At 36.0% G+C, this 15,868-nt stretch overlaps 1 protein-coding gene across 4 annotated transcripts in view; it reads left to right on the top strand.

The window, feature by feature from the left end:
- Cacna2d1 (calcium voltage-gated channel auxiliary subunit alpha2delta 1) overlaps positions 1 to 15,868 on the top strand; it is a 423,872-nt gene that overhangs the window by 361,738 nt on the left and 46,266 nt on the right. For 2 of the 4 annotated variants that reach the window (XM_027393485.2, XM_027393488.2), the window contains 6 exons: positions 1,843 to 1,920; positions 2,720 to 2,794; positions 3,057 to 3,131; positions 8,227 to 8,298; positions 9,989 to 10,060; positions 12,932 to 12,993. In XM_027393485.2, coding sequence (XP_027249286.1) covers positions 1,843 to 1,920; positions 2,720 to 2,794; positions 3,057 to 3,131; positions 8,227 to 8,298; positions 9,989 to 10,060; positions 12,932 to 12,993 — 434 coding nt within the window. Of the gene's footprint in view, positions 1 to 1,842; positions 1,921 to 2,719; positions 2,795 to 3,056; positions 3,132 to 6,666; positions 6,765 to 8,226; positions 8,299 to 9,988; positions 10,061 to 12,931; positions 12,994 to 15,868 lie in introns of those variants that run through there. The other 2 variants (XR_003480718.2, XM_027393486.2) reach the window with 2 other exon arrangements.

The following is a 15,868-nucleotide window of genomic DNA, read 5'->3' as shown; positions in this document are numbered from 1 at the left end:
TACGAGAAAATAATGCTCAACATCCTGTGAATAGTAGCCAAGTACGCTGTATTTTGAAGAAACACTTTGAAACACATCTTTTTAAAGTGGATGTCCATCATTAACTATATGTACAACATGTTCCACCATTGCACAGCCCCGTCAGGTTCTCCATAATGCAGCTGTCATCTTACAAGCATTCTAGCCCATTGTAAGCACGACTTTTCGATTAGGATTTATTTTTCCCTATTTATGTCACTTGAACATGCATGAAGATATTTTTCTCAAGCACAGAGTGGTGCAGAGAGCTCCCATTGGCATATAACAGATAGTACCCTGGGTTGGTGTTAAATACATCATTTGGCCCCTATTCCCACACAGCACAAAATTACCCAGCCCAAGTTGTGAATATGAGATAAGCTAAGAAATCCTGCTTCAGTTTGTTTTTACGTTATGACTCAAGTTATTAAAACATAACAATACCTAAGAGCATATCATATGCCAAATGTGAATTTAAGGACTTTTTAGTCATTTGCCAAAGTAACATACTAGACAGTCTAAACGCAAAGCTGAAAGTCAATGCTGAGTAATGCCCTTTTCCCTACTTGGAGTCCAGTGAAATGCCTTTGCTACTTCTCTAAGTGCAATGATGAACCCGAAGGGCAAAATACAACCCGTTAGAATGACTTATCACTTGGTACTTACAAAATAAACACATACAGGAAGTTGAAGGAAGAGTAGGAACTATTAACAGCAGTCTCGCATGCTAAGAGAGATAAAGAGAAGCTTGCTTACCTCAAGCTACAGAAAATGACTGCCGGGTGTTCCTTCTTGACGTCACTTATTTACTTAAGGTCACATGGTCATCTTCAGCCACAACCAAGATGTTCAATTGTTCAAATCCATCACAGGACTGCACATTCTGGGAGTCGGTAGTTAGGCCCTGCTGAATTTCCTATGACCAGAAGTTCAGTAACCAGAGTGTCTGCCTTGCTGGCAAGGTTCTCAGTGATAACACAAACAACATTTGGAGGAAATGCTGATTGTAAATGTTCTACTTTACAAGCTGAAACAAGATGTTTAAAAAAAAAAAAAGTGGGATGTGTAGTTAGATGGTCAGAGACACGGAGATTGTTTCATTTGAAAGATGAAGTTAGGCTCTTTTTATATAAAGGGAGGTAGGAAGAGTTCTTATGTGTAAGATAAGTGTCACATTCCAGGAAGCAGGACCCTTAATTTTTCATTCCATTCCTTGGAAAGTGTGCAGAGTGCCTGGAACAAAGAATACATGCTGGAGTCTAGTTGTTAAAAGTAATATTCATTTGGGGACTATTTAAAATTTAAACACCACAGAATATTCTAGTGAATAGTGCTCACTAGAATATTCTACATTCTTCTATCTACCATAGCACAGCTAGACATTTGTTATACAGCATGGTGCCTTTGATTTAGGGCTTAAAATTGTGAAAGAAGATACAGAAAGTAGCTTTCAGCAAATCTAAAGTACTATTTCAATGATAGTCCTCTTATGGAGGTACCCAATAGTATATGAATTATTGTGGAAGAAATGTAGATGTGAACAGAGTTATTGGAATATTACAGTTACATTTGTGTAAGTTGGCTGTATTTTATTGAGAATAATTATTACATATTGTAGAACTCCTTAATAAATATTTATTATTTCTGAGAATTTTTCATTGATTTTTAGAAGTTCTCTTTAAAGATAGTCAAAAATAGTTATTAGGTTTTTGTGACTCTTTACAATGTAATTGCAAAGTGAAGTTTCCAATTTCAAAAGCTAATCCAGTAGGACAAAGTTCAAAATATTGCTTTCATTGACCTCTTCTCTCCATCTATTTTTAGGAGCTGGGACTTGTCATTACTGGAACTCTGCCGGTCTTCAATGTCACTGGCCAATCTGAAAATAAGACAAACTTGAAGGTTAAAAGTTCATTGATAAAACTAATCACAATGAGTGATAAACTATGACGTTGAAGCTGCATGTGGATTAGATAGTTCTATAAAGAGATACATAAGATGTAATTGTCTTATGAGGCTAGAGGTCATTGGCAACAGCTGTCCATATGATAGCCACCAGGGAAAAGGGAAGTGAAGGTCAAATCTTTCTAACCCTGGAGTCAGGATTAAGCTTCACTTCATCTAACTGTGACGTGATGAGAAAGTCCCAAAGTCAGACACAACTAATGACATGATAAATCGACAATGGTATCATGAGCCCACTTTTAAAATGTACTTGAGATATTCAAAGCATTCAGGAGGAAACCAGAAAAGCCAAATCCATGGTTCTCTTTGAATCAGGTGCAGAAACATGTTTATTGGATCCTTGCTTTTGAATTGTCAAAGAATAGCTGTTTTACAATAACCTAATGATGTAATTAGTTTCTTGCTTTCTGCTTTTTACAATACAATGAAGAATTTCTTTAATACAACTTTCATGCCTCTTTTGGTTTAGGTTTTGTCATTAACATTAATTCTAAGTTAAGTAATTGGGATGATGAAGTTGTTGGAAACAGTCAAAGCTGAGAGTCCTTGTAAACTGAAACCAAAATTACCCAGTGTGTGAGTGAGTGTGTGTGTGTGTGTGTGTGTGTGTGTGTGTGTGTGTGTGTGTGTGTGTGTAATGTGGAAGTCATTCTTTACTATAATAAAAGGGTAATAATACATTTGTGTAGAAACAGTGTCTGCTGTAAAATGCACTAACTTCACTGTCTTCTTTTAGAATCAGTTGATTCTTGGTGTGATGGGCGTTGATGTTTCTCTGGAAGATATAAAGAGGCTAACACCACGTTTTACAGTAAGATGAAATTTGTTCTTTGACTACACTTCCTATTTCAAAACCATGTACCAATATAGTTTGTTGATAAAGCACTTGAGAACAAGGTACATGTGACTGATCTAGCAAGAGGTTAAGGGAAAAAAAGTTATTTTTAAAATATGAAGACACTATGTTTTGTTTCTTCTGTGCTACAAAACTTGTGTTGAATAGCTATTAAAATGTTTAATGTAAATTTCTAATTGTAACTTAGGAATATATAAGGTATTTTACTGTTTTCCAGCTTTGCCCCAATGGCTACTATTTTGCAATTGACCCTAATGGTTATGTCTTACTGCATCCAAATCTTCAGCCAAAGGTATGTATATAATTTTTTTATAGTTAACTAATGTTTGGAATAATTACTGACTAACAATAATGGGATTGTAGCTTGAAATTCTCTTTGAAACAATTACAGACTAAAGAACAGTGCCCTTTGCCTCCCTTGAGAGAGGGCAAGGCCACTGATGACAACCTATGAAAGTCTGAAAGCATTCTTCATTTTCTCTTACAAGTTAGCTTAGCTACTACTCATTTCTCAGGTAGTCATTATCACCTCTCAAATCTCATTTTCATGCATCTCACTTGTGATTTTAAGGCTCTAAGAGAGAATTGCTCCAGATAACATATGACAAGTAGAAAGGGCCAGTGTAGTAACAGAGGTCTGTAACAGTCAAAGTTAACCTTAATTCTTTCATCAGCAATCCATCACTGTGTTTGAAAGAAAGTATGTTCTGTCTCTAGTGTCCATTATTATATAACAAGGTGAAATAATGTTACATGCAAGCTTACTAGGACAATGTCATACAATTTTTTTCCTGGTACTATAGAATTATTACAAAATATATCAGTATAATTTTGTAACTTATAGATTGCTTTTTCAGGAGTGGCCCAAAATATCAGTAAACCAGTCGCAAATCTTTTGTGCATTTTTTTCTATGGAATTGTCATTTTTTTCAAAATATGTCACTCCATGACCACATTTTAACAAATAGTAAATTAGCTATCCTGAGTTTTCCACCATAGGTTTGTTATTTCTCCCACTAAAAGAACCATCTTAAGCTTCCTCTAAAAGCTTTAAAAAAAAAAGAACCATCTTAATTTATTAGATTTGCTATTTTGATAAATCTGAGAAATGCTGATTTTATAGAATATTGTGTATGATTCATGTTTTAGAAATCAATATTCAAAATAAATCTAGGGTTATGGTTGAGTTCTCCTCTAGCTTATTAATAGATATCACTGACTTCATTCTTTCAGATAACAAAGGGTCAAATTTCAAATGTTCATGGTCTCATAATACCATATTATATTTATTACGGACTGCTATGGCAAAAAAAAATTTAAAGGAAAGTCTGGTATGCTTCTAAACAATAAAACTTACTTTAGGCCTTTTTTATTGTGGTAAGGAGTGCAGGACTCAGATACGAGTGGATCAGTGTATGTTCCTCCTTGGCAGACACTTTTTCCTCTAAACCGCAATGGCAGAGAGGGTACAGGGGCAGAGGGGGCTCTTTGGCTTCCCTTGTGTAAGCACTCTAATCCCATTGTAAGCTGTTGTCTCCAAAACCTAGTTACCTCTAAGAGACCCAATCTGCTTTTACAACCCTATTGCCAGAGCAGAACTGCTATGGGAGAATTTGCAGGGGCCTTTTCCAATATTTTATTTTTTCTATTTGTGTCATGTACATTTCAACAATTTTTATTTTTTAATCTTTTTTTTATTTCAGCCAAGAAAATTGATCTAGAAAAAAATATGTCTCCCACTCTCCAATTTTTATATTCTTAAGGAAAATCCAAGACAAAAATGAACAATTTAAAAAAAAAAAAATGATTCTTCCTACCATTAACAGTTTTGGGTTTTGTTGATGTCTTGTTTGGTTTTGTTGTCATGGACTCTATGATACAAATATTTTGAGTTGTGAATACATCATTTGTTCTGTTTCTTGTCAAGGAAAGACTGACTAAAACTGACTGCAGCGTAGAATTCTTACTATTCTTACTATGCCAATATGTAGGATAATGAACTATCATTTCTCTATTGCTTCAGCCTATTGGTGTAGGCATACCGACAATTAATTTAAGAAAAAGGAGACCCAACGTACAGGTAACCGTGAATGAGGTAGACAGCCGTGCTTTCGAATTTGCTAAATCAGGTTGAGATCAAGCTTCTAGTCTCAAAGCTTGTGAGTGCAGGCGCCTTTCCTGCCACCAGGCTTCCAGAGCATGAGGCACAAGCCAGCTTCCTGTCTCAGTGAGCAAAGTGTGCTAATTACAGTAAAGGGTGTGCACTGGCTGAAAGATGGCTAAGGAAATTGATCTAATAATAATGTTAATCAGAATAATCAGAATGAAATGGCTCCTGAAGAAATTTGTCATTAAATTTGGTGAAATTAATACCATACCCCTGTTTTCCTAACGGTTTGCTTGTGAAGTTGATTTTAAGTGCAAATCAAGTCATGATTGCTATGTTGTGATTTCCATAAATGAAAATTTTTAGCCCAGTTGTTTTGTTTTGTTTTTCATTTCTAAAAGTGAGATTTGGGGTGCTGGAGAGATGGCACAGTGGTTAAGAGCACTGGCTCCTCTTCCAGAGGGCTGGGTTGTAATACCCAGCACCACATGGTGGCTCACAGCCATTAGTAATTCCAGTTCCAGCGGCCCCATTGCCCACTTCTGGTTTCTGTGCTCACATACTCCTCAGACACACACTGGTTACAGATATATGTAGGCAGAAGACATTCAGCACAAAAGGATATTTCTATAACTTACTCAGAGAGATCCAAAATGTTAGAGAAAATTTGACATCATTGTAGGTTTGTGTGTAAGCCTATCATTTCCTTTAAAACACTTGGTAGAGTGTTCTTGGAGAGTCAGCATGGTGTCACGTGATCTTTAAGTATGGACAGCGGGACTGAGTTGTAATCTGGCTCTATTGGCATTCAACTCTTAATCTTTGAACAACGCGCAGGTGTTTTCATCTGTCAAGCAGGGAGTTACACCAGTTTTCATTCTGCACTCCCCTTGGGAAATTAAACATATGTATTGATGCCATGTCCTACCCTTGGGAGTTCTCATTGAACTTAGGCCCCAGACCATCTGTAAGTGTCCCCATCTGTCAAAAGTGGAATTATTTGGACTAGTAAAGCTTTAGTTCTCTCACAGAGCTAGAACTCTGTGGTAATCTGAGTTTTCTGTTGCTGCATCTTGAAAGTCTTAGGCCCTTTTTGGTCCCTGTAGAAGTCACAATGATGTGTATGTCTTTCTCAACTAGGAAACTATTTTGTTTTTCTGTTTGCATGTTACTTTTGTAATACCTTAAATTATAGTTTTTGCTATCAGGTGAATTCTGGTGAATTTTATTTTTACCACAACCCCAAATATTGCATGTAAATATTATTAAAAATATGCAACTTTAATAATGATTAATTTTATTCTGTGCAAACCCTAAATGGCAAACCAGCAACCACATAAGACTTCTTAACTGGGGGAATATTTTTGAACTCTGAGGTATTATATTAATACTTACTCATAATTGTTACAAATTTAAATTCTGTTAGCATCACATACTACCCTTAATAGTTACGCTAGCTGAAATTCATGCTGACGCAAAAAAACTAGATACTTAATTTTCCTTTGTGTGGGTTTTCAGAGACCTCAAGACTAAATAGATTTCTTCAGGACATGTTGCTGTTTTCTTATTAGAAGACTATTTTTTTTTTCAATTTTCTAGTTCTTATAGAAATGATGGATGTTTCTAAACCAATGCTCTGCCGGATTGCCATTTACAAACACAAATGATGCATTGAGAATTTCTTTTATGATTTCATTTTCTTCTCTGTCTTTATATGTTGGATTGGGACATGATCTGCATATTGCCAATTCCTCCTGATAATGGCTCCTCCCTGCATGCTGTTTGGGGCTGGTCAATGCTATGCATTATCCATTGCATGTAAGAGAAATATTCCTACTTCCATTTTCATTTTATCATTTAATGGTCTTGAGTTTGTTTTGCATTGGTTTTTTATCTTAATTTGAATGTTTACACAGTAGTGTTTGGGGAACATTTGTTGTGTCTTTTGGTTAGGGAAGTTGCAAGTTTTGTGGGCTTAACAAGAATTCTCAATATTGACTTTTATTTCCATGTTAAATCTACATTTCAAAGGACCATTTGCTCTTGGTGTATTATACTGGAAAGTCCAATACCAGTATTATAGAAACTTTGATTATACAGAGTTCTTTTTTTTCCGTTTGGTTTTTCGAGACAGGATTTCTCTGTGTAGCTCTGGAGTCTATCCTGGCACTTGCTCTAGAGACCAGGCTGGCCTCGAACTCACAGAGATCCTCCTGCCTCTGCCTCCCGAGTGATGAGATTAAAGGCGTGAGCCTCCAACACCTGGCTATACAGAGTTCTTAAGCAGTGAATATTTTCTCAACAGTGCCTCTGGTGGAGTGCTTGCTGAGCAAGCATGAGGCCCTGAACTCAGTTAACTCCTTCCTCACCCCTACAAAAGAAAGAGGGAAAGTATTTTGAAAATTGTTATTTGAGGAATTCCCATTCATCAAACACCATGATGATCTGAAATTCTGATTTTATAAAAATATAAATATTCCCTGAAATAAGGCATTTTGCATGATTATAAAATAAATATATCCTATGTGTACTATACCATGTTATTCTTCATCTAAACAAGATACTCTAATTGGACAGATTTTTGTCTGATAATATGTTAGGAGGCATATCCATTTAGCATGGTGTTTTAAACAGTAGCAATATGGATGTCTTTTATAAGTTCATGGTAAAATTTTTATGATACTTACAAGTAACCAACATAGGTTGCATTGATTACTAGCATCTATTTTGGGCCATATTTGAATGACACTTTTTAATAAATACTTTAATGTCTGGTTTCTAAAATTTTCAATTATTATTGAATCTTTACTTGCATAGAATTTTTTCCTGCTAAATTTTGGAAGTATAATATGATATAGCAACAATTATAAGGACAGAGGTACATTTGGTCTAGCTACTAAATGGCCTCATTTAATGTTTGAGAAATTAAAATCACACCAAAATGAGGTGAATTTAACAGGCTAGTAGCATTAACTGAGAGACCAATAAATACTCTGTTGTGTTCCACGGTGAACTTCCTCATACACCATAGGAAAAGGCAGTGGATGATAGAGTGTAAAATAGTATTTAGAGAATCCACAGGTTCTATTTCTAGCCGCTTGCTGCCTTCAGTTAATAACTGGTGGCAATTTTGTCTGGTGCACTTAAAACTCAATGCCTAGCTCTGAAAGAAAGTAAGTAACTTTTACAGAATTAATTCATCCTGAGTGCTCTTCAAGCTATTCTGTGCACGGAGATGTCTTCTAATGTCATATGTCCCTAATTATTGTCTTCTGTGTAGAACCCCAAATCGCAGGAGCCAGTCACATTGGACTTCCTCGATGCAGAGTTAGAGAATGACATTAAGGTGGAGGTAAGTGTGCACAGTAGGACTAAGCCAGGCAGCCACATGGCCTGAGCCTGGGTTCCCATCCCACAAATAATTTTGGAGCAATGGTTTACGTCAGGCTGTCTCCTCACTCACACTGGTGTGTTCTTTGTCATTAAAATAGCGTACATCCTGGACTGTCTTCTTCCAATAATTCATACTGGCAAAGAATGGATATGTCAGGTTAGGTGTAGCCTTTAATTGTGTTTTTACTGCCTTGGTAATTCCAAAGGGACAGTTATTTTAAATGAACAAAAAATAACAATAATTTTAATAAAATTCATAGCGACAGATATGACCTTCTGGTGAGAGAGAAGTTGACAGGATTCCAGCCACCCAAACACATGACGAGCCATGTGTGCAAAGCAGTGACCATGTTTGCCTGAAGACACTTAACATATTTCTTTTTTACTTCAGTGACAAAGTCACATGCCACTTCTCCTGCCAGGGTGTTTAATAATAGTAAAGATGGTTATCTAGTAGAAGAAATAGAAATTATTAAGTTCATAGTTACTCTAGAGTGTAGCATAGTGAGTACTCGATGTTTTAGGTCATTTCTTTAACGTGTTTGGTTTCCTAACATTACAGTGAAGACGATGACATTGAGGTTTGAGGTTTCAGTCCCGCTGAGTCACCGTGCTGCATTCAGTCTCTCAAAATCTCCCACCCTCTGTGTGTAGTGACCAAGTGACATGATAAATGAAGAAAAGCTGAGCAAAAGGCCTGGGTACACAGTAAAGTTTGGTTATTATTTTACTTGCTTCTCACGTGTCACCTTCAAACTGAAACTATTTTAAGTAAATCCTGCAGTTTCAGATTTGTCTGGTCACATCAAGTTTGTTCACTCACTAATAGATATTAAAGCCTAAATGCAACGGCTGGAAATATATAAATAAAATGAAAATCAAGCTGAAAGACATTCTGAGTTTCCAGTAGACTAGACAATTTGTCTTCTAAGTTTGGCCTGGCTTTACTTTTAAAGAGTTCAGAAGCTGTAAGAGAGCTGCACTATGATATGAAATCCTAAGAGGTCTTTATGATTCCCGGCCTATTATTATGTCATTCTTCATAACTGCTACATGTGACAAATAAAGAGTAAATTACAAGGGGCAAGCCAGATATGGGGTCCTGTAATCCCAGTGCTCTGGAGACAGAGGCACAAGGACCCGGCAAGTTTGAATGCAGCCTGGTCTGTGAAGTGAGTCCCAGTGTTGCAGAGTGAGGCCTGGCCCAGAAAGCTAATAAGCAAACAACAATAACAAACTATAAATGACAGTCCTAAATCCTGTCTAGGCAGGAACTGGTTGTTTAGGTGAGGTAAGAATTGGAAATATTTCACATTACATGTTAATTCTGAGAATATATGTACATTTTTGCTTCTCGGGATCTACTTCTGCCTAGAATGCCAGAAGCCTATAAGGAGGTTGTGTCTCCTTTGCTGCTGTGTTTCAAAATGTCCTGACCAATTAGCAAAAAACTCAGTAAGCACGTTCTTTCTTATAACACAGTCATGTACAATGGTTACAATATGCAACATAAAAATCCCAAATAACCTCAGCCAGTGGTGCAACTGTTTTGCCATTTTCATTCTATTTCCATGCGATGAGGAAAAGTCTTGAAAATGATGGTTTTCTAATCCTCAGTGGGTCAATTTGTTTCCTGAATTTTCTCTTAGATTCGAAATAAAATGATAGATGGAGAGAGTGGAGAAAAAACATTCAGAACTCTGGTCAAATCTCAAGATGAGGTAAGAAGTAATGAAACCTTGTTTGTGAGTGAACCCATGCCTTCAAATTAGTGATGCTGGCGGTGTGACATGCCTTTCCGAATTTATTTATGGAACAGGGTTGTCTCTACTGAGCAGGTTTTTTTTTTTTACATTAAAAAAAAAAACTGTATTAATTCACTGGAGAAATGACACAGGATAAGAGTACTTGTCACTTTGCTGTGAGATCTGGATCCCAGCCACCCTGTTGGGAGGCTCTGTTCTTGCTTCACTCCAGTTCCCAGAGTGCTGGTAGCCTCTTCTGAACTCTGCAGACATGTTCACACACACATATGTACACTCACACAGAGACACATGCACATACTCATAAATAAGGACATGTAAAAGCTATATTCTTAAAATTACACTTTGTGTCTGCATGGTTTATTATAAGAAATAGATCTCTTTGGGCCAGGGATGTGGTAATATTTGAATTAGGGTAATATTGTAATATATGCTACATTGTATTATTTTTATATGCATCTATTCTAGAGACTGTGTTCTGTGTGATTTAGCTAGATTTACTTCTTAAACTTCTATACCTGTGGTTCTCAGACTTCCTAATGCTGCAACCCTTTAATAAAGTTGTGGTGACACCCAACCATAATATTATATCAAGGCTGCTTCATAACTTGAATTTTGCTACTATTATGAACCATAATGTAAATATCTGATATGCAGGATATCTGATAAGTGAGCCTGTGGGGGTCGTGACTCACAGGTTGAGAACTGCTGGTGTATACAAGTCACGTGATAACAAGGCTACACCTCATCATTCACTGATATATATAATAAGTTGATATTACTTCAGTTGTGAGTGCAAGTAGTTTTTATTTTACATGTGAAGATATTCTTCTATCCATTACCAGTCATTTGTGGAATTAAAAGCAGACATTCACATACTGGAATGCTCAAAATTACATAGGATTAGGAAGTTTTGTGCCTCTCAGTTTAATTGCAGCTTTCGCATACAACTTGTATTCTTTACCCCAAATTCTGTATGTTTTAGGAACATCTTTTCTCCCTATTTTCTTGGCAGCTCTTACCCTAAAGGAAACACACGATCTAAATATTTTAATAGCACACATCATTTCTTATTTTGATATAATTATAAGTGGCTATTACCAGAACAGAAAAAGAAGTATTACATTTTTCATTTTTATTGAAATATCAACTCCAGTGGCCTCACTGTAGCCATGATCTTGACTTTTTGCTCCCAAAACAAGGGTGTAAAGTATTTAACAGATCTGCCAACTCCTCTGTGTTGTTCCAAGAACTCTGACCTTCACATTCTTTATGTAGCTCACAGCTCATTTTCACATTGCTTACTTTCCCTCTTCCAATTTACTATCCATTTAGTTTTCTAGCTCTATTCATTTGCTTGTCTTAGAAATTTTAGTTTTTCTCATAAATGTATACATGTACATCCCATCTATTATGATATTGCTACTCTCTTTTGATGTGTGTATATATTTCAAGAAACCCATTATTTACTTTGAATGAACATAACTTTTTGATATTATCAGGTTTATAAAACTGTCTAAACAATTATAGGCATTATTCTTACTTTTTAATTATTCTGTTTTCCTTTATTGAAAATAATTTTTCTTGCATAATAATGTATCCTGATCATGGTTGCTTCTCCCTCTACTCTTCCCAGTTCCTCACTACCTCCCCTCCCGTCTGGGTCTACCTCACTTTCGTCCATTAGAAAACAAAAAAGGCTTCTAAGGGATATTAATAAAATACAATATAGTAAGATCAAAGAAAAAATGATTTTAAGACGATATCACTGAGAACATTAGATCTGTGTTTGCTTTATGCAAAGTTTGCCAGGGATGTTTAAGTCATGATAATAACTTTTAAATTAAAATGTTTTTAGCTTGGTTTTCCTCAAACTGTCAAAAGTCTTTGGACAGAAATCAGATAATGGTGAAGCCCATTATGTCTTAAAAGAAATCACTTAACTTCTCTTTGCACCATTTTTCACACCTATGAGATAGGAAAGTTGAATATTAACATGTATCAACACTGGATGGCAGATGGTTTTATTTCCAAGCATGTGAACTGTTTCCCACACAGCATCGCTTCACATGGGCTTTACTCAATATATTGGACAACACCTGCTTCAAATTGATTTGTAGGGATGTTTTATCATAGTCATCTCTTTCAGGAATACAGTTGTTCTTTAATAAAGAAAATATGCAGAATAAGTAAGAAATTAAGAAATAAATTAAAGCTACATGTGTGCAATTAGTATACTTAGTAGAAGAATGAGTGTGCATTTACTATTGTTCTTGACACAGATGATATTGTACATCTATGAACTATTTGTTTAGCTCTGCACATTGCCTAGTGAATATAGGTGTTTTTCTAACCTTCAATCTTATAGCAGCATGATAGTTCCATGAAAGGGATCTGTGAAATGGTAATTGTACTTTTAGATGTAGAAATGCTAATGTGTTTTCCTCCTTGTATCAGCTATCATTCTTAAACATACTCTACTATGGTTGGTATTTGAACCATGTCCACAGTCCTGTTTTTACATTAAATGTGCTTTTAATTAAATCTTTCAGAGTTTTGAAGAAAGTACTCTGTTATCAAATACTAAGTTTTTATGCGTACAATAAGTCTCTAACCTGTATCATTTGAGTATTCAATTCTGACCCAACTTTTATTTGACAAATTTACACATCAAAAATTTTTAAATGTATATAATAGAAATATGTCATTTCACTTATGAATGAAATGATGTTGAATGACCACAGATTTCCAGGTAGACATTGTATTTTTTACTCTTTCTATAATTCATATGAACGGGGCTATAATGACCATGTTTAACTTTTTTTCTAGAGATACATTGACAAAGGGAATCGAACATACACATGGACGCCTGTCAATGGCACAGATTACAGGTACTTAACTACATTTACAATGGCCTTGTATAAAGGACTGTTCAATTCAATGAACTTTTTTCTAATATTTGGTGGTTAATTTTCAATAGTCTGAAATCTTAATTTTAGTTTGTTGTTTTCAGTGGAAGTTTCAATAAAAAAATTACTCCGCCAGCACAAAAATGAATTAGAGTCTGATTTTCAGCATGCAAAAAGTGGAAAGTAACTAGCAATATAACATTTAGAAATGATAACTTTACTTAGTGACAGTAGTAATAAATATTGATGTAATAGCCATAATTTATAGATATGACTTCTATGGACTTCCTCTTTTATTTCCATTTAGCCCAGTTTTTTTTCATTAATGTTGTAGCTTAGCTAAAAATTAATAGTGTGCTTTTCATTATGTGTGATATGAAATAACCTTAGCCCCACTGAACAGTTCAATGATGTCTGGATCCCTCCCATTTTCTGTAAATTGGACCCTACAAAGCCCCATATGCAATATTCAAACTCAGTGACCACTACTCTACTGTTCTCTCTCTCTCTCTGTCTCTGTCTCTCTCTCTCTCTCTCTCTCTCTCTCTCTCTCTCTCTCTCTCTCTGTCTCTCTCTCTCTCTCTCTCTCTCCTTCTCTCTCTCTTCAAGTCAGGATTTCTCTGTGTATCTCTGGATGTTCTGGGACTCACTTTGTAGATCAGGTTGGCCTCAAACTCAGAGATCTGCCTGCCTCTGCCTCCTGAGTACTGGGATTAACTGTGTATGGCACCACACCTAACTATTCTGCTCTCTTCTCTTAAATCTCAGAGCTTCCTGCTTTCTCTTTGGTCCTATGTTCCACATAGTTGGAATAGTACAATGTCTCATGTAGCTCAAATTCTAATTGGTCTTAATAATAAAAACCTGGAGTCAGATATAGGGGTTAATGGTGAAATATCAGAGAAACAGAACAACAAACCAGCCACTAATTCTTACCTCTACTGAATCCTCAGACTGAATGGGTGATCCTGTCCCTATGAATCTTCAGACTTAATGGGCAATCCTGTATCTAGAAATCTTAAGATTAAATGTGCTGAGCTCCTGTCTTCTCCCACCTTATATTCCTTTCTCCATGGAGCCATATCCTTTCCTGTCTCCACCTTCCTAGTGCTGGGGTTAAAGACCTGTGACTCCTAAGTAATGGATTTGGCGTCAAAGATATGAGCCATCATTGCCTGTCTGTCTTTTAGATTGGATTAATGTTGTATAGTCCAGGGTGGCCTTGAACTCACAGAGATATGCCTGTGCTGGGATTAAAGCCGTGCACCCCCACAGCCTGGCCTCTATGGGTAACTAGTGGCTAGTTCTGAACTCTGATCTTCAGGCAAGCTTTATTTGTGAAAGCACAAACAAAGTATCACCATAGTTTTGTCTTGCCTCTCATTATCTCTTCTTAGAAATATGCCCTTTTGAATTTCATATTATCAAACCACCCTTACCATCCAACCTTCCTTCAGTTTAACAGTCTCTCTTCATTCTTTCAATATAGACTTATTTTCACTCGCCTACATTCACAGAGATCCACATTCGGTGGCCACTATGTAAGAGATATTTATATGGGTAAAGTAAAACAGAATGCATTTGGTAAAATAAATCTTAAAATATACAATAAAGTCAATTTTTGTCATTGTATTCTACAGACTTAGTCTGTCAAGTTATTTTTTAAAAGCTTATTCTCAGTTTCTATTTCTATATCTATATATAGATATATTTACTCATGGAAAAATAATTGGCAATTGGCAAACAGACAAGGTCTGTAGGCCACACTTATGTAGTATTAAGAGAGATGACTTTCCATTTCTCCATCTCTCCTTCTGTGATGAGCTCATCATTTCCTACTTAGACATTGGCTTCATCTTTTGCAGTTTGTACATTTTATCTACCAAAGCTTTATATTTTCCAAATCATTTCCAATACCACACTTCACCAGACATCATGGTAGTAAAGTGTTGATAACTTATCAGGTCAACTAACCTCAGGCAGCCTTTTTGAGGGCCTAGAGGTCTCAACAGCACAACAAATTTAGGATACTTAGATATGTCTTTTCATTACTCCTTTTTTCTCTCAAACCCTTTCCCTATGCATTTTCTCTTTGGTGAGATTCTACTTTCTTCTCTTCTGTTGGAAAATACTGTGATCAGGGCAAATTCTCACCAAAGTACACAGCAGATTAAATGAGTTGCTCCATCTTTGATGGTTAGTTTTTAACTTCACTACAGAAAACAATCATACTTGAGTTTAATTGTTCAATACAGCTCCACTCAAATGCCCTAATAATTTGGCCTCTCATTCAAAATAACAGTCAAAGTCTATCATGGCATCAGTTCTCTAACCCTACTGTTCTCCTTCAGTACTAGATTCTGAATTTACAGTTCAAGTACTCAATTGACATCCTCTGGTTAAGTCTTACTTCTCCTCAAAGATGTTAATAGCTTTCTGTTTCAAGGCCTTTGTTCCTGATCACTTTAAATTAAAATTACTTCCCAAGACAGACCCTCCTGTATATTATTCTTCTACTTTATGCCTTTCTTTACTCTTCACAGGATATTTTCATATCTGTTTTCAATACTGTATTAGTACCAGTTAGGTCACCCAAAACTCATTTGTGTTTACACACAAACACACACACACACACACACACACACACACACACACACACACACACACACGTATACATGAGGCTTATAGAAAGGCATTTAACTCTGTTGGCAACAATTTCCCTGAGTACTAAGCGGGCAGAGATGGGTGACACTCCATTTGTCTCTGACTCCCATGCTCACAACACAGAGGCATAGAGTAGGTACTTTCTAAATGATTATAAAATTGAAGAGTCTCAATGTAAAGAAATAATTTTTAA

This window comes from Cricetulus griseus (assembly GCF_003668045.3).
Source record: "Cricetulus griseus strain 17A/GY chromosome 1 unlocalized genomic scaffold, alternate assembly CriGri-PICRH-1.0 chr1_0, whole genome shotgun sequence".
NCBI lineage: Eukaryota > Metazoa > Chordata > Mammalia > Rodentia > Cricetidae > Cricetulus > Cricetulus griseus.
Note: the sequence above shows the minus strand (reverse complement) of the source record. Positions and strands in the feature narration are given on the sequence as shown.